This window comes from Glycine soja, chromosome 13, assembly GCF_004193775.1.
Source record: "Glycine soja cultivar W05 chromosome 13, ASM419377v2, whole genome shotgun sequence".
NCBI classification, from domain to species: domain Eukaryota; kingdom Viridiplantae; phylum Streptophyta; class Magnoliopsida; order Fabales; family Fabaceae; genus Glycine; species Glycine soja.
This window is the reverse complement of record NC_041014.1, coordinates 29,246,149-29,273,904: the sequence shown is the minus strand read 5'-3', so window position 1 is coordinate 29,273,904 and position 27,756 is coordinate 29,246,149. Positions and strand designations below refer to the sequence as shown.

Genomic DNA, 27,756 nt, shown 5'->3' with positions numbered 1-27,756 from the left:
ACTTTCAGAGACTAAATTTTATATTTTCAGGACGCATGTGTCAATAAATTATACATTAAGGGACAAAAATACCTATTTACCTAAAAATCTAATAATATTATAACACTCAATAGATTTAAAAGCATTTCATGTTTTGGATTGATTTATTAACTTGTTAAGAACAACTTATTCTTTAAAAGGGAGCATTTGGTATTTTTGATATGTTATTTTACTATTTTATTTTTAAGAAATAACATCAAGACTTGAAAAAAAAAATACTTTTGTTCAAGACTTCAAGTCGCATTAAAAAAAACATTACTAAAAAAAGAAAATCTACTTAAACATCAAGGTTTCTTACAAGAGATTAGTACACAAAACTAATAAATATTTTGTAATAATTACATGATTTTAAAAAAGTTCAATGATGATATATTGATCATGATTTATTCGAGATATTTTTTTATTTAATTAAATAATTTTTGAAGATTTCACGTTTAAAGGGAGTAGATTATTCAAAAAAAATTATTTTTTATTTTTTTGTCATAATTGAGAATTGGATAAATAATTAAGAAAATATAAAAAAATAATTCAATGAAATGTTGATTGATATTTATTCAGAACTTAACTAAAGAGTAAAACTTTTTCTTTTATATTAGAGTTTTTTTTATAGATGTAGAATTTGAAAGTGAAAATTCTTTGTTTTTTTTTTATTTAAGTTTAATCAGAAATCATTATTAAAAGGATAAAATCTACATTGTCAGTTTATTTTTTTACCTCTTGAAGATTAGGAACAAAACGAAAATATCCCAAAACATATGAAGAAATCAAAATTATAGCTATAATAATTGGTAGAGAACAAACTATGTTTAGCAATAGATTGATGTTTTGTTGGATCTGCCTGTAATGGCCTCTAGAGGAACTGGAACGCTGATTTTGGTTTGTCTCTTATGGCTTTTCTTCCTATGCGCCACCATAGCTTTCTTGCAGCTCAACTTCGTAGACAAAGGAACCACCAACAACAACCCTTCCTCTCGCAGTAGTAACTTCATCGCAACTCAACAGCATAGCGCTGTAAGGATTCATCTTTCTGCCTCTCTCTTTCTTCAATTCCTTCTCTCACTATTAACCCCTTTTCCATGTTCTGTAGGATACCCCTTTGGAACAGGATTTGGAGGGTGTCACCCACAAGGTGTATTTTGATATTCAGATCCATGGCAAATTAGCGGGTATGCTTCATTCCTTATAAAGTACGATTTTTTATGTGTGTCAATGCTTTGCATCTGTTGGATTATGGCAATTATTTTTGGACAATGATTTGGAATTTGATAGTAAATTTAGTGTAAGCAGGGATTTTTAGATGCATTAAATCGACACATCACTCACTGGTTTCCTTTGAGAATTATACTTAAACAAATTGTGTTGTGCATCTGAAGAGGTTTGCCATGATATTCTCAAGTATGGTGCGAGGAAAATAAGGGTTATTTGATTCTGAAATGGAATTGCACATGATGGCACCATCTTGCATATTGTGATGGAGGATTGGATAGGGATTTGTGTCATTTTGAGAGTGAGTGAACACATATTTCAACTTGTGTGTTTTTACGAGATAGCATTTCTCAACATATATCATGGAATTGGAAACTGGAAAATAAAGGATACCTGGGTAGTTCTATTTCACGGAAGTCTAAAATGCAAACTTTTTCGACCCATTAAAGTTGCTCTATGTCAGTCTGACCCTGTTGCCATCTGAATGATTTAGTGACACTTAGTCATAACATGTTTTGGGGAGAGTGGAGACCAAGAAGGGCTATAGGGGGAAGTTGTTAAGATGAATCTCATGGTAAATAATATCTGTAAAAATCTGTTCTTTTCCCAAATCAAATAATGTTATGTGATCTATGTAGCTGATCTCACCTTCAAGAATTTACATATGCAAATGGCTTAAATATGTTTTTGGTCTCTGTAAGTTAGTGTTTTTTTTCATTTTTGGTCCATGTAAGTTCATTTTTCTAATTTTAATCCTTGTAAGTTTGAGTCTTTTCAATTTTGATCACTATAAGATATTTTGTTCATTTTTAGTCCTTGTAAGTTTGCATTTTTTCAATTTTGGTCCTTGTAAGCGCGAATTTATGGTGACTATAAATGAAATAATTAGAATTTTTCAAAGACCGAAATTGGATAAACGTAAACTTACAGGAACTAAAATTAAGCAAAATATCTTAAAGGGACCAAAATTGGAAAAGTGTCAACTTACAGGGACTAAGATTAGAATAATAAACTTACAGGAACCAAAAATGAAAAAAAAAAAAAAACGCTAACTTACCAAAACCAAAAACATATTTAAGCCTATGCAAAGCAGTTATTAGTACTGCCGTCTTGACTGCATCTGTCTTATTACATCATATCCACTATTGTTGAAGAAGGTAGAGCTGGAATTTTCCCCATTTTTTCTGCCTTGGTTGTTATGTTCTTAATGGTTTAGGCCTTAGTTATTATACCATCACTTTATGATCTCAAGTGGGTCACTCAAACACTAAAAATGTTGTTTCTTGATTCAGGTCGCATAGTCATGGGCCTTTATGGGAACACAGTACCGAAAACTGCAGGTATGATATTCTATAGCATAATGAATTATATGCTACAGATGTATATTTAGACAGATATTGGTTTCATGTGAAGGAATTGATTACTAATCTTAGCATCCCTTTTGTGCAGAAAACTTTCGAGCGCTTTGTACAGGTAGCTCTGCAACTATTGTTACTTTCTTTATTCGACGTTAAAGTGGAGCAGCCACTACTTATGCTGATGATGGTTTTCTCCCTTTCTTGTTCTATAGTGATCAGTTGGAATCAATCTTGATATGTATAATTCCCTTGGTAGTAAGAACTACAAATTTGAACAGCATCTCATTTCAGGAGAGAAAGGAGTGGGAAGAAGTGGGAAGTCTCTTCATTATAAAGGGAGCACATTCCATAGGATTATACCGAGCTTTATGGTCCAAGGGGGTGATTTCACCCGTGGTGATGGAAGAGGTGGAGAATCAATCTATGGTGATAAGTTTGCTGATGAAAACTTTAAGCTGAAGCATACCGGACCGGGTAAGATCACTGCTTTTGTTACTGATATTCCATTATATCCATAAATATGACAATATTAATAAATTTTATATTATTTCTCCTGTTCACCTTTGCTGCATGATTGGCACTTTTCAGGATACTTATCCATGGCAAATTCTGGGGAAGACACCAATGGCTCCCAGTTCTTCATTACAACAGTTAAAACCAGCTGGTAATTTCAAATCACTTGAGTTACTTATTCTGTGCATGCTCTTGAAAGTTGTTGAATTTTGGTATATTAGCTTCTTATGAAAACCTTACAGTGACAGCTATAAATATGAATTTTTCTTAATGATTTTATTTTCTTGGAATAAGATATGATTCTAATTTTGGTTGAAAAGAAAAGTTTATTCCATTTTGTGCCCATCGGATTTTTCCTTTCAGTTATTAAGAATGGATTTTATTTTAAAACATAAATGAGTACAAGTCTGAACTTTAGACACTCATGATTGAACTTCCTAATATAAAATAAAAACGTTTTCAAAAAATTTATGTCTATGAAAAAGAGCCTAAGAAGAAAAGTTAACTTTTCAAGTTTTCATTCATTACTACTGTTGTGGCCTTTTCACAAGCTCACAATCTGACATGCCTCCGTTTGTTTCTTGGAAGGCTGGATGGACGCCATGTCGTATTTGGCAAGGTACTTTCCGGTATGGATGTTTTGTACAAGATTGAAGCAGAAGGAAGTGAAAGCGGCTCGCCAAAGAACAAGGTTGTCATATTAGACAGTGGAGAATTAACTTCATGACATGGTTTATACAAGTTGAGATTGATTCCACAGCCATGATTCACAAATTCGGTGTGCATACTTCATCATATAAGAATGAATAAGTTTGCAGATGTTCGTGTAATTTAAGGCTATATTGATGCTATTTTGCTTGTCTACACTAGTCTTGCTCCTAGGGAAGGAGTTTTATTAGGGATTGCCAGAGTGGGTACTCATTAACAATATACATCAGGCTGAAGTGCGTTTTCTGAACTATTTTTTTTTTTTAAATGTAGTAGGTACGAGGATAAATTATTTATTCAAGTGCATCATATACCATGTCTTTTGCTACATTTTCCACTTCCACCACTGCAATTTAAATCCGAAGTACAAATGGCCCATTATAAAATAAAATAATATAAACAAAACGTTCTTTTTCTTTCTCCTGTGAAAAAGGCAGATGCCATCATTATCCAGATTTATCACAAATACGACATTGCACTCCAAAAGTGTTATACTCCTTTAAGTGGTCAGTTTTTTTTTTTCTTTAAAGTATCCTCCTTTGAAAGCAACATTGTTGGTGACACAGTTGAAAACTAAATGTGAACACTTTTTAGTAGAGTTTCGAGCTTTGGTTCATTACATTATTAGGAGACTAACTCCTCCTATTAGATTCAATTCCCGTTGATCTTTAAGTGGTCAGTTAGTCACTCTGAAGATCAAAGCTTTTAGAAATGTTATGTAACCTCTCATATTTAACCAAACTAGTCCTTTCTATAACAATAAATAAATAAAAAATGCAACTGAGAGAGGATCAATTATCCATTCACAAGCAATGATCATGATCAAGTTATCCAATGACAAGTTAATTTATTGATTTAGAAGTACAGAGAGATTGGAGTTACTATTCAATGGTAGGACGCGACAATATAGTAGTATGTGTAGAGAAAGAAGGGAAGGACGGTCCACTTGATAAGAAAGGAACTCAATTCCCCAAAGAACGTGAGTTCTGATTTCTGCTGTGACATTTGTTGGTAGGTAATATGTAAATAATGTTGTAAGTGTTCTTTGAGCTTGAGGTCTGAACCTTTGTGAGCTTCGAACTCGACTCACCTAAACTTTTTTTTTATAAAAAGAAAAGAAAAGAAAAAGAAGTAAAGAGGACGATACAATGCTTCGCCTTTTCACCGTCCTTATCGACAATTGATGACAAAACAAAGCCCAAAATTACCATCACAAATTCTTCAACTTCAACAACAGACACATACGCAATAGACATAGACAGAGGACACAGACACGAAACATTACTTAGGAAGAACCTTTTGAATTGACTTATTTGGAGGAGTTTTTGGAGCGTTGTTGGCAAACGTTGGAGAAATTGGTGTTGAGATCGGAGTAGAGAGAGACAACCTTGGAGATGTTGCCGTTGAGTTCCTGAATGAGGGACACGTTTTTTACCATGTTGTCGTGCATCCGAGACTGCTGGTTCTCGTTCACCTGCTGAATCAGTAGCCGGTTCCGGTCCAGCACCGACTGCACCTGCCGGAACCCCTTGTTCAGGGTGACCCACGCCTCCGGGTCGCCGTCCTCCGCCTCCTCCACCTCCCCGTCCGACTCCCCGGTCGTCGTGCTCAAGGTTGTTGTCGTCGTGGCGGGGTGGTGGCGGTGACGGCGGTGGTGCTTCTTCGAGCGGCGGTCTTCCATGGTGGACTCTGCGGCGGAGGAGGATGAGTTCATGTGCTGTGCATGAAACACAAAAGGAGGAGAAAAGGAAGACTCAACCAAATCTTGTTGAGACAGACATTGCAAGTTTTGTGCGTGAGTTCAAACCTTGCTGGGGCAATCTTATATATACACAACACTGCAGGGGCAATCATGTTATTATTCAAGAGATTCACATCAACAATGGTCTTTTTCATTCAAGGGCAAAGTATTCTCAGGCAACTTTTGTATCATAATATCTTCTGAGTCAATGCATCAAGTGTTATACAGATATTTTAGTTTAATTAGTAGTTTAAAATTTAAATAAATTTAAATTTTAAATATAATATGCAATTATATTACATATTAAAAAAAACGTTTATTATCTATAATGGTTTTGTTTAACTTAAACCTGGTGAATTCATGATTTTTTGTATTAAAATTTTGTTTAATAAAATAGCAACTGAAAAAGATCAATTTTTCATTTACTAAACAAGAGTATAACTTCGAAAAAGAAAATATCTTAAGAAGATTTGATATCAAAAAGAAAAAACTAAAATTTTGAAACTTGTTTAACATATTTAAACTTAACTCGAACTAACGACAACAACAGTGTATTGATAAAGTATTTACTTTTTATTTTAAATTAAAATGTTTGATAATTTTAATCTTTTTATTTAAGAAAAAACACACTTCATATATACGCTTTTCGATTTTATTTTAGAAGATTATTATTTAAATATTAGAGTAACATTGTTTATATTATAAAGTTAAATATGCGGCATTTAGCCGAATTGGGATATCGAAGAATATGAGCCCCCTTTAGCAATATAATTGGATCTAAGAGAGAGAATCACACATTCGCACATGGACCTGATACTCACGCGATTAGCCATGGGCGCGTGAAATGTCCACCACATCATAACTTCACAGGTGGCAGAAAAGTAAGGAAAAGGAAAGATAATAACTTAGAAGAAAAAGTCAAAAGTTCGAAAGAATACCATTTGAGGCCACTTTAAATTAATTAATGCTATTCTGTTTATAAAATTTTATTCAAACAAGTAGTATTTAATTTAGGGGTCGTAAGTCCAACCTGATTTGGTCGTCCGGCTACTAATGTGTGCCAGAAATTGGTTAGGGTGGGCTCACCGGTCTTTTAACAGTGGGTTAAAATTTCTAGTATGTCTCACTTAAGGGTGAATTAGTGAGTTGATAGGCTGGTTCGTTAAAAATAAAAAAATATATTTTATTTTATACAATTAATTCAAATAAATAAATTTAGTTTTTTTGTTAAGAGGAGCAAATTTAGTTGAAAAACTTAAACTATATTAATTATTTATTCTAAATTTTATTTTAATATAATTTTTTCTATAAGTATTGGAGAAATTAAATTTATAAAATAATATAAAAATAATAAAAAATATGTATTTTTATTTTTGAACAATATTATAAATTTTATAAAAATACAAAGTGATAATCCAAATCATAAATACCTACTAATATTTACATCTTCTAATATATATATATATATATATATATATATATGTGTGTGTGTGTGTATGGCAGGCCAATGGGTCAATTCGTCCCGTCGATGTGATTCGATCCGCTTAATTCAACCTATTTTATCAACCCTAGTTTAATTTGATTAAAATTTATTAACATTTCAATTTCTATATTTTTTATTGTTTTGACTAAGTTCTATTCTTTTTCTGCATTGGGTGTACTTAGTACCCAATCAAATGTGAAATTTAGATTATAGATTAGATTCCGTCTCAACTAAAAAAGTATAAATTTAGATGTATTAAAATAAACTAATACAAACAACATATAGTAGCTCATTAATAATATGTACAAATTTTATTCGTGTGAACCCTCGTTTGAACTAGAAAAGGTTTAATTACAGCTTAAAATCTCTTAATTGAATTATGTAAGATTTTAATATTTCATTTTCTTAGTCAATTAAAATTTTCCATTTTTAAAATCAAGCAAATTTAGTAATTTTATTAATTTTTATCTAAAATTCTCAAATTTACCTTTTTTATCCAAATATCTAGAGGCTCATAATTCATTTAGAATATAAAATAATTTTAAAAGCTTAGAAGTTAATTAAATTTGAAATACTTTGTAGTATGTGAATATTAGGATTTGAATAGGAAAAAAATTGAGTGTTTTCTAATTTAATTGGTGAACTTTGGGTGGAAAAAATTAAAACAATTTAATGATTCACGTTTGATTACTTTTATTTATTTTATTATTTATTAGTAATTACAAATATATAATATCAGTCATTCAGTCAATGCTCTTAAAAATTTAGAAATGAATCTATCCGTCCATTAAAAAAAACGAGGGTCAACAAAGGTTGAGGAAGTTGCACGCGGCAAGGTGCGAGTGGGGATAGCATGGAGCTGAAAATATCTAAGAGGGTTGGATGCAAAAAGTGAAAAAGTGCATTGCCACGACGATAAGAAAGAACCGTGTTTCTGCCTCCGTGGATTGGAAAGTGTATACGCCGTCGAATAAATATCTTATATTAATATCTCATTTCATATGTCACACACACACAACTCAGAATAGACCAAAATATCTACTACAGTTTAGGCCTAAAAAAAGGGGAAGCACCATCAGTTAGACGAATATATACCTTCAAACAACAACAAAAAGGCAAAAAGGGCAACATATTTGGTCCCAACACACAAGAGAACCTTACTAGTTATGGGGTAGTTATGATATCAATGTCGAATACGATTGTTGATTCACTCAGGCATGGCTAACTTCATCAACTAGATTCAGTTTCAACCAAAATATCTTGGATGGGTTAATTACGAGTTAAAAATTTCAGCAGCACAAATATCTTGGTAATTATTTTTCACTTTTCAATGCTTTTTTTTTTAAAAAAAATCTTACTAGAGGCATAATAACAGTTCTTAAACTACGACAAAGAGAATACAAATTTTGATGTTATTGTATAAGCATCCAAAAAGAGACTTACGAACGTGAGTTTAACTTATTCCTTATTTTAATGTTATATTTCCTTTCCTTTTTTTTTTTAACTTGCATGTTTTTCATTTGAATATTTAATTTCAGATAATATCGCTTGTATTTACTTTTAAATTTTAATTAGATCATCTGGTTTAATTTTCTTAGAATCTTGTAAAAATAAATTAAGCGAATATTCTACTGTTTTCACTTACCTGTATTTTCATTTTTTTAATTAAAAAACTACTACTTTATTCTTTTAATTTTCCTTCTTTTTAAAATTTGTATAAAAAAAGTTATTTTCGGTGTTTCATGTGCAAAATATTTTTTAAAAATCATAATGAAAACAAAGTAGTAATTTTGTAATTAAAGAGTAAAAACAATGAATGAAAACAGTAAATAAAAACACAAGTAAATAGGTCCTAATTGGCATCTAAACAAATTCAACAGAATTATATTCATGTAGTAGGACTAAATTGTTTTGACGTATGAATGTAAGAACCTATTTGTGTTCCATAATAAATGGGAAGAAATCAAGATAACAAGTGGAGATAATTACAAGAAAGGGCACAGGAGAGGGAATGAAATTATTAAATTAATGGAATTGAATACCATATGTTACCAATTCAACACATTTTGAGTTTCTTGGAGAATATCTAGATTCAACCTTACATAATACATTCTCAATAAAAGATAATAAATTTTAAGTGCAATTAAATCCTGATTAATAGTCAGTCCAAGAATCTAAAGCTTGTAAAGATACTTTAGAGTATCAAGAAACCTAAGATCCTAATTACGATATTACTAAATATATAAAAAAATCAAAGTAAGATTGTTTGACTGTTAGCCTTGTTTCTTAACACAACCTGTAATACCCTGTTTAGGTGACCCTTAGTACACAGTAGCACAAATAACACATGATCAGTAGTGCAGAAAATTCAACCACCAGAACTTGCTTAAGTCGCCAGATTTCGTGGCACACAACATAGCCACAAGAAGGGCAATAAATTCACTTGTATATCTATTTTCAGTATCCAGTTTTCTTCTATTTCTAGCAATATTGTAAATTACAAGACATTGTATTGTATGTTTAACATAAATTTAGCATTTTTTATCCATTATTCAAAACATCTTGTAATTTGCAGGTGCAAAACATTGGCATTAACAAATGTCTAATAAGTAATAAGGTTAAAGCATCTATTCCTTAGATTTTCTCTTTCTTCCCAGAACAGAAGCTATCTGAAATCTGGGTCCCCCCATTCGCCACTTCTTGAAGGATGCCATTGCAGATTGAGCTGTCTCATACACTACATAGAGCATTAGAATAAACAAATTAAATTGAATAACTCACGAGGGAAAAGTTTGTGACCACATAAATGAAAATTAAAGTCATGCTTCATTTATTTAGCAAGGATAACATCTCACAGTAGATCTCTTCTTTTGTTAGAATAGTCCAAAATTTGGAACCAGGTGCAAATGCTACAGTATGTGCCTTGGTGAGAATTTCCTTGTACCTACTCTTAAATGCAGTCAACAACAGAAACCCAATGGTTCGGTCGCCAACTCTGCCATAAGTGAAAAATAAATCAACAATGTATAATAGAACAAGTTGCCAAAGTTGTTGAAAAAAGACTCATGGCATTTGTGGTAAAGCTGGTTGGCAAAAATTTTGGACATTTTGTTATCTTACACATTTTTATTAGGTTGTCTGAACTCAATGGAATTTGTGGTAATAAAGATTTGAATGAGATGCTGCATGAAGCATGTAATTGAAAATCCTAGGTCCACTCTAGATATGGATGATGACACGACACATGGCCATATACTATCGTCCAAGACAAAGTCATAAAAGTAATCAGCAAAATATAAGAGAACATATTAAAATAAGTGAGTAAAATTTAAACCAAAGAGAGACAAAAGGCTATTTCAGATGATGCAAGCAAGAAAATATAGACATAAGAAAGACTTACATGGGTGCTATCTTGCAACCAAATTCATAGAAAAATGGACATCTGGACCTCAGATCCACACCTGCAGAATCAGCATGGAGCTCCTGCCTTGTTCTGAAATCAAGAATCATCAACTATATGATAAAAGATTGACACTTTCAACCCATCAACAAATGCCATTATTAGTTTTTAACAATTTTGATATGAATGCCAATGCAGCTTTAGCATACATATGCCAATATTAGTTTTTAACAATTTCTCTGAAAGCCATGTACATCAATTATTGAATTTGTTTTTACCCATAGTTCCAGGTGACACCATGCACTTAATGATGAAATGTACATGAAAATTAAGGTTAAGAATTGGCTTCAACATCCATTTAAATCCCATGCAACAAGAGTTAATAGGAAAGGTCAGCCAAAACATTTCAGGTGCAACAGAAATATACACTTAAAAGTGCTTCCTAACTCATTAATGTCATGCAATGCTCCATTACACGATAGAATGTACTTATAAAATTCAAAGAGACATAAAACAATCACTACTTTTGATTGAAACAAGGAGGAACATTGACTGATACTGCTTGTCTCAACTGTAACTCATGAGCAAGCCAAAACGGCAGTTCAACTTTTGAACCTGTTTCAATCTGAAAATCAAACAATGTAATGTTAGGTCAAATGATTAAGTTTCACAGAGCAGGTATCTGGTGCCACTGCCAACAATTCTTTCCTTGGGAAATGTATAGAAGAGTGTAAATGACTCTTACAAAGATTGAAGAACTGGGATCTATTCCCACTCCAGATGCAGCCCTCTGAAATATAACTGACACAGTCTGTGACAAGAACATAACAAACCCTAGTGTTAGGGTAAGAATTTCAGGTTGCATTATGTATAGTAGATATAATGAATTGATGCAATTAAAATTGGCAACAACATAAAACATCGCAGGCCATGACATCTTAAGGATACTGTAGCAAAACAATTTCCCTTAATTACAAAAAAATCAAATATTTCAAAACTACCATTCCCTTATATATCAATTGGAAGCAATTTTTTTTTTAAAAAAAAATGAAGAGTCTGATGCCTACCTCTTCCTCAATGATAATATCATCAATATCATAGTACTTAGCCATCCTATCCTCCAGCTTGCTGCTTCTATACTTTCTTTTAACTCATCGAAAGAGTGAACTGCAAATTAAAAAAACTTTGTTTGAAACATGACATACATTTATAATTTTTTATTACAAAAGCAAACTGTGATTGAACTAATAACAAAGACAACAAAAATCAATCAGCTAAGACAACCAGCATCTGTTCTACAAATGGCAGAATAAAAAAAAAATATCAATATGAAACTCAGAACCTGCATCTGTTGTTGCAGTTCCATTTAAAAGAAATACAAAAGCACAGAAAATATACATCACATAAAAAGGGAAAAAGAACACAACTTTCAAAAAATAATGAAAAATGAGTCAATAGTAAATGAAGAAGGGGAGAGGTGAATCAAGCAAAGCAAAACCCTAACTCCTAGTTGAATGTGAAAATTTGTTGCTCAGGGCCAGACACTAAATTTAAACAAATAAAATTAGGCCATGTCTTAAATATATTAGCGCCTTAGCTCACCCTATAGGTTAGGCCAACTGTGAGTTAACATTGGCCATATGGATTTTGGGCACAGGCATTTGGGGAAATCTAAAACAATATACAGGACAATCTTAATGTTTGGAACTCATAACGAAAGATTTGTACTGTAGATCATAATACAAGATCTTCCAACTGGAATTATGTCTGTAGGAATAGGTTTAAATAATTTGCAGGTGGAATTTAAGTTTCAACTTGAAAAAAGGAAACAGAAAGAAAGCCACAATGTCACGGAATAATGCCCATAAGATAACAGCATCATTGCTAATTAATTAAGAGTTATATTACTTAAATAATGTTTTTTTCCTTCCTATCACATCATTCATCTTTTCCTACACTTATCTTTCATACCATCCCAGCAAAATAGGTTTGAAACTTTAAAGTTCGGCAGTGGAATTTGAAATATTTGGTTTGCTTCAAATGGTACATGTGGAAAATCTGTTGGATTAATTCTGAGTACCATGTACTGGAATATAGTTTAGTTGAAGATGAAACTGTACCATTAGAATTTAGAAGGTAACAGTGAGGATGGGCTCCGAACATGGTGACCATTCTGATAGGGTAGCCAACCATCTGACCATATTCATATATCATTGCCATTTCCAACCCTCCAAAAAGCACCTTTATCCAAAACCTAACTTGCTGAATGAAAACTACTCCAGGTATAAATTGGAATTATTATACCCCACACTAGAAGCAATATCAGAGTCCAAAGCTCTCTTTCTACCTTTATGACTTTATGATATGACATGCTTATTTTCTTTTATCTGACATATCTTGTGACTTTCATTTTGCAATTTAAACTATAATAAATTTGTGCTTAATTTTAGAGTATAACCTTCAGGAGTCAAAGGGGAGTGTATTCTTAGGAAGAAAAATACATGCTTGGATAACTTCCACCCTCTGGTAGGAGGCCTCGTATCACCAGAACATCCTTAGGAAGCATAATTATCAAAGAATCATTTTCATCAATAAAATGTTTAACATTACAAAAGTAACAATAGCAAAGAGATAGAGAGATCTGATCTGATACATTATAGGACACTTTCAAAATAACTCTATGTGAATGAAATCATCCCCTCTCAAATGAGAAGCACATATAGTATTAAAAGAATAACAAAGCATGTAGGGCATTAGAGTAAATAAAATCACTGACTTCTTCACCAGCAAACTCAAGACACAGAAATGTTCACCTCAGGCAACCATTCCAGATCCAGATCCCAGGCAATTAGGACAAAATCCATGACCAAAGATTTCTCAGTTAATTAAGCTTTCCCAAACTTCAGATAGTTGCAATAACATTGCACAGAATCAGGACCAACAAATTAGTGTGATAGGACAAAAGCCTACACAAATAATTAATGTCAAAATGAATAACACCTAAGCTTGAGCTATGTATAGAGTCAGAGCTTAACCTGATAGACTTTACCAACAATTCAGCAAATTTAGTTAATAATGTTACTAACAATTAAAACAAGGATAAATCTGACAACAATAACCAAATAACCATAATATTAATGACAAAAAGGCTTTGTTTCTCTCTAATGTCAACTGAAGAAAATAAAGATTGAACAATAAGAGGTGAAACATATTTGAGGAGAACTCAAGAACTTGGTTTTACTATTGTGATTTAGATCCGTGAGAAGCTTTCTCCAAGAAAAAAGGGATATTTAAAGTTAATAGATCTCATGTAATCTCATTACTTTACGGTCATTCTTTAACAAACCATTTGGCAACTAATCATAATTATAAACAAAAAAAATTGCATTACCTTTGTTCACTGTTATACTAATCATAACTATAATAAACTAATCATAAAAACAATGTAAAAATTTAAATGAATTCACTGATATACTGTAACAGAAGCACATTCAATTCATGTCTAAATTCCATGTCAATATGTCATAAAAGATCAAACACGCCATTACAAACAACAAAAATGCATTGCTTCTTATGCAGATTCAAATATTAATAACACTAAATACGCTTTGTAAACTAACAAGAAGCTCATGCAATTAATTCAAGTGTAAGTTCCATTTCATAAGGTTCAATATTCCCAGTAACAGAAGCACATTCAATTCATGTCTGAGTTCCCTTTCATAAAAGATCAAACGCACCAGTATTGTTCTACTCCAAATGAATTCACCAATCTCAATGCCCTTTTTTTTGGCAAGAAAACACTACAAAGAACACACACATTTTACCAGTTTGGAGTTTAGGGTTAAGAAATTGGGTTTGGGATGAATTTAAGAATTGAGATTTTGCAAAGTGAGATTTACCAATTTGGAGACTAGGGTTTCTCATTTTCGATTTGGATTTCATGAAATCAGATCAAATCAGTTCCTTCAATGGCCAAGAGAAGTGGTCGAGTTACGTGTTGTATTGTGCCTTCAACGGTTCGCTGCTTTGTGCTGTGCCTTCAATGGTTCAATGCTTTATGCTGTGCCTTCAATGGTTCAATGGATTGATGCTTAAAGCTATGCCTTCAATGGCTGAGAGTAACTGAGTCGTGTAACGAATTTGTGATGTGCCTTCAGTGGTTGCGTACTCACGTAAGTTACATAGCAAGTGCTGTGTTGAGTAACTGAGTCGTGGACTATAGTGGTAATTACAAATTCAAATTTTTTTATGAGCAAATATTAATCGTTAGTTTGTTAGTTTTTGTTACGAGGGATCAAACCCACAACCATTCCCTCCTTCCTCTCCTTCTCAACCACTCAACCAAACCTTATATCTCCACAAATTCAAATTTACAAGTAAAGCAATCACCTCAAATCGTAATTACAAACTCGCAATTTTAACAACCATGTTTCACATGAACATACACGAAAGAATTCATTCTCAGAATGTAGAGCGTATTGACAAATTCAAAATAAAAACAGATAAACACATTACAGAGTAACGGATCCAAGCCCAAAAAGTGAAAGATGGATTCAAAAGCTGAGGCGCAGAGAGAGAACTGAGCTTTTTACCTTGTGGTGCCAATTCAGAGCTGGAGTCTCGCACGGAGCTCTCGGTGCGAATGCAGGAGAGCGAGCACTGAATGAATGACGAAAATTGAAACTTTAGGGATTAGGGTTTGTCTACAACTGAACAATTAAGGAAGAGAGATGGTAAGAATTTGTTGTCCGAGGACAGACTCGTGCATTTGGTTGGGGGAAGGAAACTAGGGTTTATTCTTCGAATTCGTGATTTTGAAACTTGGCGCGTTTCGAAATTTTCCGTTTTAGTGATGGCGCGTTTTCAAATTTCCATGAACGGATTAACCGCTCGGTTCAGAAGTCACAACTAAGTATATAAAGTATAAACATGATTTTCACCTTTTTTATTTGCATATTTTTAATATTTTCTCCTCTTTTTTTTGTACATACATTTCAATTCTCACATTATTAGTAAAAAAAAAAATAACTATCTCCAACTATTCTTATTTTGTCATTATTTTTTATATAATTAATATTTGTTAACACCTATTTTTTCAATCTACATTCCTTATCTCTATTAATATATTAAATTTTAATAATTTTGTAAGAATTCAAAACAACTTATATTATAATTTAAATTCTTCATTATAAATCTAAAATATAATTTATATATAATATATTTTATATATAAATATTTATTTGTTATAAAAATTAGTAATAATGTAAAAAATAATTATTGTGTGATATGTAAAAACTAAAATACTAGTTATGGAAATCTACACATTGGGCAATGTTCATTTTTTTATGATTTTCAACAGTATAGTTTTAATTGTTCTTGGCCATGTGAGTCTTTAGGCAATTACATAAGGTCTCTATATCATTTAAGGCAATTACATAACAGTCACAAGCCCGAACGTTAACGTGACAAGCTCAATGAATTGCACCTTCCTTAGTCCTGCATTGCTTGCCACTGTTGTTGGAGCTGCCACACCAACCAGACCATGTCTTGCTGCGCTTAGCACATAAACCTGGACAGTTGAAGTAGCAGAAACAAGCCTTCCGCCCAAGTCCCAGTGACATGATCCAAATTTTGCACCTTCCCATTTCTTGCATTGGTTGTCACAGTGGTTAGAGTTGCCACACCACCCTGACCATGTTTTGCTGTACTTTTCGCATATCTTTGCCTCCACCACTCGTGCCTCTGCATAATAATAGATTAGGAACAAAAAAAAATTAAGATAGACATTGTCAAGTCCCTGTAAATAGTATTTTTTTTTACCCATGGGAATCCAAGACAGTATTAGAGGATTTACAATAACTCATACATCCTACTCAACCAACTGAACTAGACCCAGTTGACTCCAGTTAATAAATTAAGATATACAAATCAAGCCAGGCATTGAAATATTTGAGTTTAATTAACTGGCATATTACTAGCTAACATCATGTACACTTCTTGGACAAGGGAGTAGTTATTAGTTAATAAGATGCATGTAATATATTAAATTTTTAGTGTAGATCAATCGGTACAGGAATGTTTCAGCTTAACTAGTAAAATTCTCGTTCGAACAAAATTGTCTTGTGCAGAAAATGTCTGTGGTTTCTACTAAAAAATAGTATTGGAAGAAAAAGAAAATTCATCTTGTTGGATTTGTGTGAGCATATATATCTTGTTGGAGAGAGAGAGGGGTAATGTGACATTGGAGTAGTAGGTGAAGAGATTAGGATGTTACCATTAATAAGGACAAGGAGACAAAGGCTGAAGAGCAGAATAAAGGAGATGCCGAAGACACCAAGGTACTTTGGCCATGATTGATTGTGTTTGTGTGTTGTTATGGATGAAAAAGTCTAGGCCATATTTATAGCACAGTGTTGGCATGGTATTGCGGCCCCTGCACGCGGGTATTAGCCATCACAAATTCTAAATGATGCATGCCTGCGTGACTGTGTCTATTTGGTGACATCTGACATGTGCATTCTTTGCTGCTGAAATTTATGGGCACTTGCCTGCTACTCCTACAACTTAAATACACGTTTAACAAAACAAAAGGCTTGTTTAATGGCTTGCAGAAGACTTAGCACTTAGCTCAATTTAATTACATGTTGTCAAAATTGTGAAATATAGATACAGAAATTATCAATTGATTTCAATTTTAACTTATTTATATTTTATTACACATGTCACAATGAAGTGTGAAATATATAGATAGAACCCCGGATTTTAGTGGGATCTTCTCTTCCAGTTTTTTTCAATCATATGACTCAAATTCAAAAATCTTAAGGAAATTCCAGTTTCACTCGAACTTGTGACTGGTTTGGTAAATTTAAGAATATTTGTGCAATGCACCAAAATTTCTAGTTATTATAAAAGCTTCAGTCAAGTTTTCCTGTGGTCAACAGTAAGTGGCTATTTTTTTTTCATATGTAGGAGATTAGAAAATAGCCCGATCGAATGTGTGAATTCCTATTTTGGAGTTTACTTTGATTAATTGATGTTAAAATAAAATATTATTTTCCCTTCTTATACTATTTATTTATTTTAGTGAATATTTTATCTTTTAAACTAATACATACTTTTTAAGAAAATCATTAATAACACGCTGTTACAGTAAAATAACTTTTTTTACAGAGTTATCCTCATCGAAAGAGTTAAAATGTATTTGAAAATTTATAGTATTCAATGAGATACCAATAAATAGAAATATTGTAAAAAATAAATAATTTTATTTTATGCTCTACAAGTCCGAGTGTGTAAATGAAGTATATATTATATACAATAATCTGTTAGCGCCGGTCATGTGTGCGTCCTAACATCCCTTATGTAGAGTGGGAATAAATCAGGGTAAATTATTTCAACTGGAATGCGTTATGAACATTACTGTTTGCATACTATCAATATTCTTTAATGCAAGTATCTATGCTAAGCTCTCATATGCAATGATTTTTTTTTCTTTTTTTTTTTAACGCCTATAATTTGTATGCTAGTCATCATACTCTGTAACAACATGTGTAAGCTGTGAAACGGTGTAAAGGTGATTGAAAAAAGATACTACTAGTCTACTACCTCAGGTCCTTATTATGAGAATGTATTTGTTTCTTATAATAAAGACCGGAGGTAGTATTGTTCAAATGTCATTACGCGGTGATCAGCACACGTTGATAGTAATCTTTGGCACCAAGTGCAAGGATTTCAGATTCAATCTCATCTTATATCATCAAGTTTTGAAATAATGAATTATTATGTCTCATTCCTTATACATTCCATACAGATGAAAATAATTTCTTAGGAGTTGGATACCATTCTATGAAACTAATGAAATTTGCAGATAGCTATGGAAGAATGGATCTATTCTATTAAGGTAACTTTCAGCTGAATTATGAAATAACAATCCTGATGAATAATAAAAAAAGACTATCTAAAATATAGGGCAATGATATCACCAAATAACCACTCAACATGTCTAAGCAGAACGTATATAATATATGAAACTGCTAAATCCTGCAGGATCTGGCAGAAAGGTTGGCTCCTGAATGGAGGCCAGAGCAAATGATTATGATTAAAGTTGATAACCTAACAACCTAATCCCACTGAATCTCTCTGTAAAAAGTCCACTCAGAAGGATTCAGTGTAGTTTTCCCATCAGCAGCAACAAGATCATATGGTGAGTCTTCTGCAAATTCAGTAGGCATGGATTTCCAGTGGAGGCATGGCTCCCATTCTGCTTCCTTAAGCACTCTCAATATCTCCTTAACCACAATTTTGCTTCCCTCAGCTGCTAAATGGATACCATCACTGCAAAACGAATAGAAGATGACAACACATTAAAGATATCGTTTAGGTTAACATATTAATTAACAACATTCTCATTTACATGTAAAAGAAGGCAGTTAATTAATATATTTCACAAGAAATCAGAAAAGAAAAAAAAACTATCATATGGAGATGAAAATATATACCAGATGAACAATGGTTTTGACATCCAGTGTGGCTTTTTTCCCCCTATTTCACACCTTTTTAGGAAAAAACTCATGCAGATCCATAAATGCTTTTGATGTTATTCTCTAATAAAAAACAAAGTTTTACTTCACTAATCTATGCAATACAGGTTTGCATTACAGGTCAACATAAACTTTCAAGATGAAACTCCAATTCTTATTAGAAAATGACACCAAAATTATGTGATTACTTTGTTAATCAATGCAACATAGCTTTGGATCTAAGTTTTGTCCTTTTTTTCATTGTGACTACCTTACCTCTCAGAAAAACATGTTCCACAACCTATTGTTGAAGCACTGTTTCTTATCACTGAATTCTGATAGATGAAACCCAATGAAATGAAGACACTAAATGTAAAAGCAGTCAGGAGTGCACATAAATTTTAGAGTGAAAATTCATTTTGGTCCTTGGAAGGTTCGGTAGACATCACTTTGTCCTCTAACTCCCTAAGAGATATTGCATCAATTTAGTACCTCAACCGTGGAAAGTAACCAAAAAACCATCCTTCTATGCACAAACCGCAAGATTTAGGGAGTAAATTGATGTCATCTTTCTATTATTGAGGATCTACATTGATGTCAATTTATTTAGAGGACATTCAGTCTCCAACTTTCAAGAACTAAATTGATATGACTTATCTATTAGGATCAAAAACCAAGTTAATGTCATTCCAATCTTTGAAAGATAAAAAATAGTTCGAATTGTATGGACATGCAAACCAGTGAAGTGAAAAGGAAAATAAGAGATTCTACAACTTGCAAGCAAGTAACTGATGCAGGTCTAAATTAATCAGAAGATTGCATCAGTCAGTATGCTTTTAAGATGGAAGATTACAAGCTCAAGATACTGGAAAAGAGCTAGGGAAGGATTTGGGTATTAAACAATTAGATTGCAATATGACAGCGTTCGGAATTTTAGTGGTATTTGGGGGGCGGGGGAGAGAACGATAAAGTCAAGAAGCTTACGTGAAACAAGCATTCATCCAGTCATCTCTCTTCTGCAGTGCATTAAAAAGATCAACAACTTTGACATCCAGTTCCTTGCATAGCTTAATACAAGCTTCTGAGTAGCTTTGGCACAATTCATTTGTTCTTACCAGCTCACTAAAAATTCCACTGATTAAGAAAGGGGATTAAAAATCAAGGTTAAAACTTATGGTGTTATCTGAACACAAGTACAGAGATGAAAAATTGAGCGGAAAAAATATATCATCAAGCTACCTAGTGTTTCCACGCACTTTTTCCTCATTGACTGGAGGACAACTGAGAACAATGATACGTATCTTTTCAGAGAGACCCTGACAATTAATACCCTCTTATTAAATTACAAATAATAATTTCCCTTTTAAAAATGCATTTTTTAATCATCATAGTAGGCAAAAGATCATCATATTTAAGATTCATTTTTCTTCAATATAGAAGTTACAATCTGCTGCCGTTCCTGCATAACTGCAAATATTTTTCACTATGTTTTCTTAGATATCCTTTTTTATTTTTGCTGTTTTCTCTTTTCGCATTTCCCTGGTTCGTTTAGCTTGTTAATATTTGGAAAAATACACTAAATGAAATAGAACAATATTCACTTTGTCCATTTCAAATGGTGTCCACTATTATCCACAGACTATATTTTCTTGACACCTCCACATCTTAATTCTGCAACCAAACTATTTTAAATATGTTTTGTCATATAAAATTATATGTGAATAAAATGACCTCAGGCAAACTACATTTCATAATTGAATATACTATTGATTTGTGTTGATCTATTCCACTGAGAAATTTGTGAGAAACAACTTTGGAGAACCAAAGATAGGTAAGATATACATCAATGTGATGGCTAAGCCTTCAATAAGTCAAGTGTATTTCCTCAAACTTGATATTTTAAAGAAATAGTTTAGCTTCCATATTAACAAAAATGAACTGTCTAGTGCTCTATGTGTCTGAAAGTGAAGATGTCTGTCTATACAGCAAAAGAACCTGGTAATTAACAGCGCAGAAGTACCTGAATATGAATCAGAATCTTTCTCATGTTTTCAATATATTCATGAAGAGGCACATGAGGGCCTAAGCCAGACGAATGAGGACCCATGGAATCATTACCTCCAAAATAAACTATCACAAGAGAAGGTTGTATTGCAGCATCCTGGGAAGTGGGATACAGAAAATTATATAATGTAAGAAGGATAATAAGCTACATCAAACTATCAAATTGAAAGAGTATAAAATTAGTGAGATATCCCATTAGGACATCAAAATGCATAAAGAACTGGGGAAAAAATATATCATTTCAAGAAACTTTGTGCTTTAACTGATAAATCATTTTAAACTACAGGCTACATCAATCAAGCATCAGCTGAAGTGAAGAATAGCTGCACCAAAGGCATCATTTTGGTTTTGAGTTCTGCCATGTGAATGGTTGCTTTAGAGGTACAATACCTTTGGAAAAACTTGATTAAGGACTTGGAGGGCACGTCGCGAGTTCCATCCATAGTATCCTCGCAACAATATGTCGGCCTACAACAAGAAATTTTGCACCGTCATAACTTAAAAGATGACTATTCTCCTTAATATTTCATTAGCGAAAGAGAAACAAAAAGAAAAAATGCTCATGATAAGCACAGAGGAGAATGCATGGTTACTTAGTACTTAGGTTTCCTCTTTACCCACACTTATGAGATGTAAATGCCTGGATACAACCATTGCACATGCTTCCTACTTTGTAATCATTCAGAGCATCTTTTAGGTGATTATTAGGAAGGGTAAAATATAAAATTTGAAGGCATGAGCAGGACAAATACATAGCAGTAACCAAAACGAAAGTAAACCAAAAAGAATTTACAAATTAAAATAATTGACTAACTTTATGATTTTCTTCTTCAAATTTCCATTATTAAACTCATTAAGGTTCAATTTGGATAAGTTTTTCAATAAGTACTTAAAGGGGAAGAAAAAAAAAAAAGGTATGAATCAAACTTCTCTATAAGTTAAAATCAACTTATGTACCTCAACATTTTTAGAAGCTTCCTAGTTTAAATTTTTTCATAAGTTAATATGCATAAGTTTATTTTAACTGATAAGAGAAATTTGATTTATTTTACCTTCTTACTTCATCTTATTTTCTTCTCCTACAAGTTCTTGTAAAGAACAACTTTGTCCAAATTGCCTCTAACTAAATGAGGGAATACTTAGTCAAATGCAATAATGGTAATACTTCTAGAGAAGTCAACCATGATGTTACACTTGAAGCTTAGTATCATCAACATTCATGCACTGAAGTAAATTTATTCAAATTCACTTCTTTGTTTTGAAAATCATACACAGCTAATGAGACACGAGTCAAAGATAAGATTTGAGCAATAATTGAGTAGCTAAATTTTTTTTAGAGTAAATTACCATTTTGATCCCTGAAAAAATGGGTTGACATCAATTTGGTCCCTAAAAGATAAGTGAAAAACACTGTATTCCTTTGGACACAAATCTAATCCCTCAATCTCATCATAGTTTGTACACAAAAGGATGATTTTGGTGTTGCTTTTCAAGGATTGAAGAGCCCAAACTGTCAAGGACCAAAAAGAGGTTTTTTTTTCTTGTCTATGACTGGGTATCCCCACAAACAAAGTTCTGAGACTACCCTTCAATCGGGTGGTGATTAGGTAAAAGTAAAACTTTTTTCCAGAATGGTGACTTTAGGATTCAAGCCCCTAACTGACATTGCAATTAAGGTCACCTGGGCTTGTAGTCCATTTTCACTGTGACCAACCACTATTGGGACTTTTCTTCACAAGCCAGGAAAAAGTCAAGCAACAAAAAGGTCTTTTTTTCACCAGCCCCAAGATGTCGCTCAGCAAGGTTTTAAATTCTGGTTGCAGACGCGGTTTTGTCGCGTTCCTTGATGTTATGGGAAATTGCAAACCATGTGGTCACTATCGCGGTCACATACACTCAAAAAACCCTGACTTTGAGACCAAAATTGCAGTTGATTGAATAAGATATATGAGTTATTGTAAACATGTGTCACTATTTTTAATTCTCACGGATAAAAAAAAATCTTGTCTCTCAGTCCCAGATGGGAAGCAACATGGAGTAGTTTTTTAGAGTCCGCGTGATGTGAATTGGAACAAAAAAGTGAAAAACCAAACTAGCTTTTAAAATTGAAGAATTGGTAAGCATCCCCTATAGATGAGCCAATGAATGAAACCCTTTATGGGAAAAGTGAAAGAAAGAGAAGAGTGGCGTTGAGTTTGTTGAGGAAATAACATTCACATGTCATTGGAGGATGCATGATATGATTATATTGAAATTGTATTGGTCAGCACCAACAATGGAAGAAATCACAATTGTTGGTGAAAGTTGTAAGCAATAACAGAGAATGAGAGATTGAGAGAGTGATGAGTTGATTAGTAATACCTTACGAGAGTAGATGTCAGAAAGATGAGAACCCCAACCACCATGGCTGAAACTGAGTTGGACAATGGAGGATCCGAAGAGAACGAACAGAGGCCTCGCAGGTGCAGCCATTTCCCTCCTAATCTCTCTCTCTCTCTCTCTCTGTAACGTTAGTTGAGTGAGTTGTTGAGGTTAAGAATGAGCATGAGAGAGAGAAGAAGGGAGAGTATATATAAAAATACAAGATACAGAGGAGTCTGTTCCTAAGCTCGTGGAGTCAATGCAGCCTATGTTTGTATTTTGTGGGATACTAAAAGCAAATTGTTTAAGGTTTGGTTTGGTTATCGATTATCAATGATGATTTTGATTCCTTAAAGCATCTCAAAATGTTTGGTTATGATCTCACCTTCCAGCCTTCCACTCTCCCCATCATCATTCACCCAAAAAAGGGAAAAATAAAAAGTCGGTTTACGCTCACAATCATTTTATTTTTATTCTCGAGAATTTAGGAAGTGATTAGTATAACGAAAGCTTTTTCATGTTCCACAATCAAAATTTCTAGGAACTATATTTTTCTATAAATAAATTTGGTTGTTAAATATTCTTTTAGGAGTTTATATATTTTTTTAACAAACTTTATATCTTTTGGCCATATAACTTGAGATTAAGGGATTATCTATTCCATGTAAATATGTTGATTGAGTCATAATTGAGCTCAAGTCTCTTCATGCTTATGAGCTGGAAACTGAGGGATTTGCATCCTCCATTCATATGTTGATTGAGTCATGATTGAGTTTGAGACTCTTCGTGTTTACTCACTCAAGATTGAGGAGTTGTGCATCATACTATCATATATCGATCGAGTCATAATTGAGCTTGAGTCTCTTTGTGCTTCTGCACTTGAGACTGAGGAGTTGTGTACTCCTCTGATCATATGCCAACTGAGTCATGATTGAGTTCGAGTCTATTCGTGTTTACGCACTTAAGACTAAAGGATTGTGTACCCTCTTGATCGGGGTACCGATCGAGTGTATAAACCCCAAATTGACCTATAACTCAAATATAATCGACCTACACCAATTATGATTACAAATTTCACAATAATTATTATAACCACGTCATAGGGGGCACAATCTCAATCATATTGTAACCATTTAGGGTATGCTCTCAAAGATCTTCGGAGCAACAACCAGATCAAGATATGGGAAACCGCCCCCAAGATATCAGGGGGTGTATTTGATGCATGAGGGGCATTTAACTCAAAATTGAACTCAGGGATAGGTAGGTTACACATACACACGTTTGGTTAGGTTTTGTTAACCTATGAATGATCCTACTGGGACAAAATTAAAGAATAATGTGATATTTTATACTTATCATTCTAATTATTTATCACATTAAATAATCTAATATGAGTAACGTGAGATTTTTATCACAAAAAAAAAAAACAAACTCATAAAAAATAGTATCTTACCTTTATGAAAATAATTTTGTGATAAATTTAACTAAAAAACATTCTCAAAAAATATTATTTCCTAGGAATGATATTTTTTAAAAATAGATATGAAAAATAAGAAACCAAAATTCTCAATTTAAGATTCATAAGAAATCAAAAAATTTCTTCCCTAGCAAACGCCTCTTTAAAGGCTATCAAAATAGGTCACTCAACTTGTCCCGACTCCACAAATTAAGACGCGAAAATTAGGATGAATTGAATTGGCCTAAATGTTTTACAAACAAAACTTCGGTTGGTCTTGCTTCATTTATTGACATTTCACATCGGACACTTAATTTCTCAATAAATATTTTTCTATATACATAAATTTAGAGTTCAAAATTTTTATTCATATATTAATAAAAATAGTTATTTATTAATCATTTCACATTATGAATTTTGCTCACACGTCATGTTTACATCATGATGTTACGTCAAAAATCCTTCTTTTAATTTTCTATATGAATATTTGGGAATGAAATTTTAAATTAAAATGGTCACGAAAAAATTTGTCATAAATTTTAATAAGATTTCTCTTTTTCTTATTTATATAGAAAAAGAAACATGTTTTTTTTCATAGTAAAATTATATAGAAACTTCAAGCAAACGAATCTATTTTCATGATATTTGTAATTAAAAATAATTTTTAAAAAGAATTAAAAAAATGTTATTAATTTGGTTCAACCTAATGAACTTAAAAAAAATAGGTTTTGTTTGAGGTGATTACAAATTTTTAATTTTTAAACATAATTTTCAAAACATGACTCAAATTTTAACTCATTTTTATACATTTTATCATTTATTTTTAAAACAAAAAAATGGTGAATTTAACTTTTATTTTTAACAAGACATATTATTTACTTTTGAGTATGATCTTTATCATTGTTATTGTCATCATGACACTAATATTATTATTGCCATCACTTTTTGACACTTTTTATTATAACATTATTTTTTATAATTGATTGAAATTTATTTAACAAATTATACAAACATGTCCTAAGATTTCATGTAACTACGGATAATCTCACTTTTTCTCTACATTAATTTCCTTTTAAGTCTGAAAATATTACACTAACCCCATTTATAAGTTTAAAAAACATTATCCTAATATTCTCTTAAATCTTACACTAATACTCCCTATAGGGAAGCAGAAGTACTAGTTAAAAAAATATGGAATGCTTATGTAATTTCACGAAATCTCGAAGTTATTGTAATTTACTCAAATTTATTAGGTAAATCTCATTTTTAAGTCACAAGAGATAAACATTAAATGAGAAATGAGATTCATAAATTTTTAATAAGTTTCCGTCAATTATAAACATTATTAAAAAAAACATCAGAAAGAGTGTTCGTAACCTTAATGAATCTATATCTAGTTTGAAGTTTAAATAAAATCATAAAAGTATTTATTTGCAAACTTCTTCTTTTTTTCTAAATTGCTTTGATGTCATAAAGTTTTTTTTTAAGAAAAAACAAGAAAGTGAAATAGAGAGAAAGCAGAAAAAAAGAGAGGAAAGCTAAAGTATCACAAGGTCTAACATTGTGCAATAAGGCAAAAAAGCACAAGTACTGAATAAAATTAGAAAACCAGGAAGGTATAATATATATATATATATATATATATATATATATATATATATATATATATATATATATATATATATATAATCTCAACGTACGCATTATCACTAGATATAAAATAAAAAGAAAATTATTAATAATACACTTTATAACATATTTTTTATTATTGATTAAAATTTATTAAAAATTATAAAATTAAGAGAGAGAAAGAGAGATATATTAAATAGGATACAAAACTTATAAAATTTTGTGATTTTTAATAGATTTAAGTCAATAAAAAAATGTTAGAGATAATATTTTTAGCATTTTTCAAGTAGAAATTACTATGAAAGCAAGAGAGTTAATGAAAGTTGACACTACCTTATTTTAAAACCATTGAATGGAGAGCAATGAATCGATCAGTTGGTGGGCGAGTGGAAATGAATGAACGAACAGTACTATAAAAGAGACATGGAGGGGACGAGAGTAGGCTATCCTTTACGACTACCATAATGGCATTTCGTATTGACACAACTGGTTTTGGCGGGGAGTTCAACAAACAAACCTAAGGCATTTAAGATATCGGAATGGTATCTCTCACCAGCTGATCATGTTTACAAGTTACAATTGCAATTGACCACTTCTTTTATTTTGTAGTTTTTTTTTATAAAAAATATATATATATTCATTTTGGTCCTTAAAAAAATATGAGACAATGGTAAATTATTTTCTAGATAAAAAAAATTTAATTATCAAATATGCAAGAAGAGTAATCGATTGACATTATTATTAAATTCGTAAGACAATTTTATCATTAATTTATAATGTTCAAGAACTAATTTGATAATAAGTTGTATTTTCTTATGATCATTTTGTTTTTGATAATTATGATATTAGTATTAAGTATTCATCAGTTTTATTGATGATTAATCTATGTTGAGAAACCTGCCTAGTCACCTTTAGGCAGGTCTTTCTATCTGACCATATCACTCGTGCTAATGACTTTCAAATTTTAAGTATCAATTTGATAATTATAAAATTTAAAACTAATTTGTCATTAAATTGCTCACAAGATTAATTTATCACACTTTTTATATTCAGTTATTAAATTTGAAATTTTTATCTTTCAACTCATTTATTATCCTCTCACAAACATAAAAGTAATCTTAATAATATCATTAGACATGACGTGGATGACATAAAAAGAGATTTTATCTATAAGAAATTGTAAAATATATAATTTTTCTCAATTTTAATATAAAAACATATTAAGACAACTAATGTGGACTCGTTTAGAAAATTATTATATAGACCTAAGACAATACCA

General features: G+C 31.9%; 5 protein-coding genes across 6 annotated transcripts; 1 reads left to right on the top strand and 4 right to left on the bottom strand.

Moving 5' to 3' along the window:
* The first annotated feature begins 777 nt into the window (after positions 1-777).
* Positions 778-4,154, top strand: LOC114382507 (peptidyl-prolyl cis-trans isomerase CYP19-4-like). Its single transcript, XM_028341978.1, has 7 exons — positions 778-1,050; positions 1,127-1,205; positions 2,538-2,585; positions 2,695-2,718; positions 2,895-3,077; positions 3,192-3,267; positions 3,705-4,154. The coding sequence occupies exons 1-7, from the start codon at positions 883-885 to the stop codon at positions 3,841-3,843; spliced, it is 717 nt and encodes a 238-aa protein (XP_028197779.1). The 5' UTR covers positions 778-882; the 3' UTR covers positions 3,844-4,154.
* A 483-nt stretch (positions 4,155-4,637) lies between these two features.
* LOC114382508 (protein EARLY FLOWERING 4-like) lies at positions 4,638-5,632 on the bottom strand. Its single transcript, XM_028341979.1, has one exon. The coding sequence runs from the start codon at positions 5,536-5,538 to the stop codon at positions 5,134-5,136; it is 405 nt and encodes a 134-aa protein (XP_028197780.1). The 5' UTR covers positions 5,539-5,632; the 3' UTR covers positions 4,638-5,133.
* A 3,771-nt stretch (positions 5,633-9,403) lies between these two features.
* LOC114381422 (DNA replication complex GINS protein PSF3-like) lies at positions 9,404-15,346 on the bottom strand. Of its 2 annotated transcripts, XM_028340672.1 has the most exons (8): positions 15,041-15,346; positions 12,907-13,002; positions 11,516-11,615; positions 11,194-11,259; positions 10,973-11,073; positions 10,449-10,541; positions 9,904-10,043; positions 9,404-9,785 (listed from the first exon to the last, which is right to left on the bottom strand). In XM_028340672.1, exons 3-8 carry the CDS (start codon positions 11,558-11,560, stop codon positions 9,676-9,678), a joined length of 555 nt encoding a protein of 184 aa, XP_028196473.1. In that variant the 5' UTR covers positions 11,561-11,615; positions 12,907-13,002; positions 15,041-15,346; the 3' UTR covers positions 9,404-9,675. The 2 variants fall into 2 exon arrangements, with proteins under 2 accessions (XP_028196473.1, XP_028196472.1); XM_028340671.1 differs by lacking the exon at positions 12,907-13,002.
* A 533-nt stretch (positions 15,347-15,879) lies between these two features.
* On the bottom strand, positions 15,880-16,272 carry LOC114381767. The gene has a single exon (XM_028340984.1). The coding sequence runs from the start codon at positions 16,270-16,272 to the stop codon at positions 15,880-15,882; it is 393 nt and encodes a 130-aa protein (XP_028196785.1).
* A 1,905-nt stretch (positions 16,273-18,177) lies between these two features.
* Positions 18,178-23,805, bottom strand: LOC114381133 (GDSL esterase/lipase CPRD49-like). Its single transcript, XM_028340315.1, has 6 exons — positions 23,393-23,805; positions 21,422-21,499; positions 20,988-21,128; positions 20,207-20,283; positions 19,952-20,101; positions 18,178-18,782 (listed from the first exon to the last, which is right to left on the bottom strand). Exons 1-6 carry the CDS (start codon positions 23,501-23,503, stop codon positions 18,569-18,571), a joined length of 771 nt encoding a protein of 256 aa, XP_028196116.1. The 5' UTR covers positions 23,504-23,805; the 3' UTR covers positions 18,178-18,568.
* Between the last annotated feature and the right edge of the window lie 3,951 nt (positions 23,806-27,756).

Bases quoted from the DNA above. Each gene is read 5' to 3' on its own strand.
- LOC114382508 (XM_028341979.1), bottom strand. From the start codon at position 5,538: ATGAACTCATCCTCCTCCGCCGCAGAGTCCACCATGGAAGACCGCCGC.
- LOC114381422 (XM_028340672.1), bottom strand. From the start codon at position 11,560: ATGGCTAAGTACTATGATATTGATGATATTATCATTGAGGAAGAG. The intron at 11,260-11,515 runs GTAGGCATCAGA...TTCTTGTCACAG, and splicing joins ATATTATCATTGAGGAAGAG to ACTGTGTCAGTTATATTTCA. The intron at 10,542-10,972 runs GTAGTGATTGTT...TCTTGATTTCAG, and splicing joins CCTCCTTGTTTCAATCAAAA to AACAAGGCAGGAGCTCCATG.
- LOC114381133 (XM_028340315.1), bottom strand. From the start codon at position 23,503: ATGGCTGCACCTGCGAGGCCTCTGTTCGTTCTCTTCGGATCCTCCATT. The intron at 20,102-20,206 runs GTAGCTTGATGA...TTTCTTAATCAG, and splicing joins AAAGTGCGTGGAAACACTAG to TGGAATTTTTAGTGAGCTGG. The intron at 18,783-19,951 runs GTAAGCTTCTTG...TTCGTTTTGCAG, and splicing joins TGGATGAATGCTTGTTTCAC to TGATGGTATCCATTTAGCAG.
- LOC114382507 (XM_028341978.1), top strand. From the start codon at position 883: ATGGCCTCTAGAGGAACTGGAACGCTGATTTTGGTTTGTCTCTTATGG. The intron at 1,051-1,126 runs GTAAGGATTCAT...CATGTTCTGTAG, and splicing joins CAACTCAACAGCATAGCGCT to GATACCCCTTTGGAACAGGA. The intron at 3,268-3,704 runs GTAATTTCAAAT...GTTTCTTGGAAG, and splicing joins ACAACAGTTAAAACCAGCTG to GCTGGATGGACGCCATGTCG.
- LOC114381767 (XM_028340984.1), bottom strand. From the start codon at position 16,272: ATGGGTAAAAAAAAATACTATTTACAGGGACTTGACAATGTCTATCTT.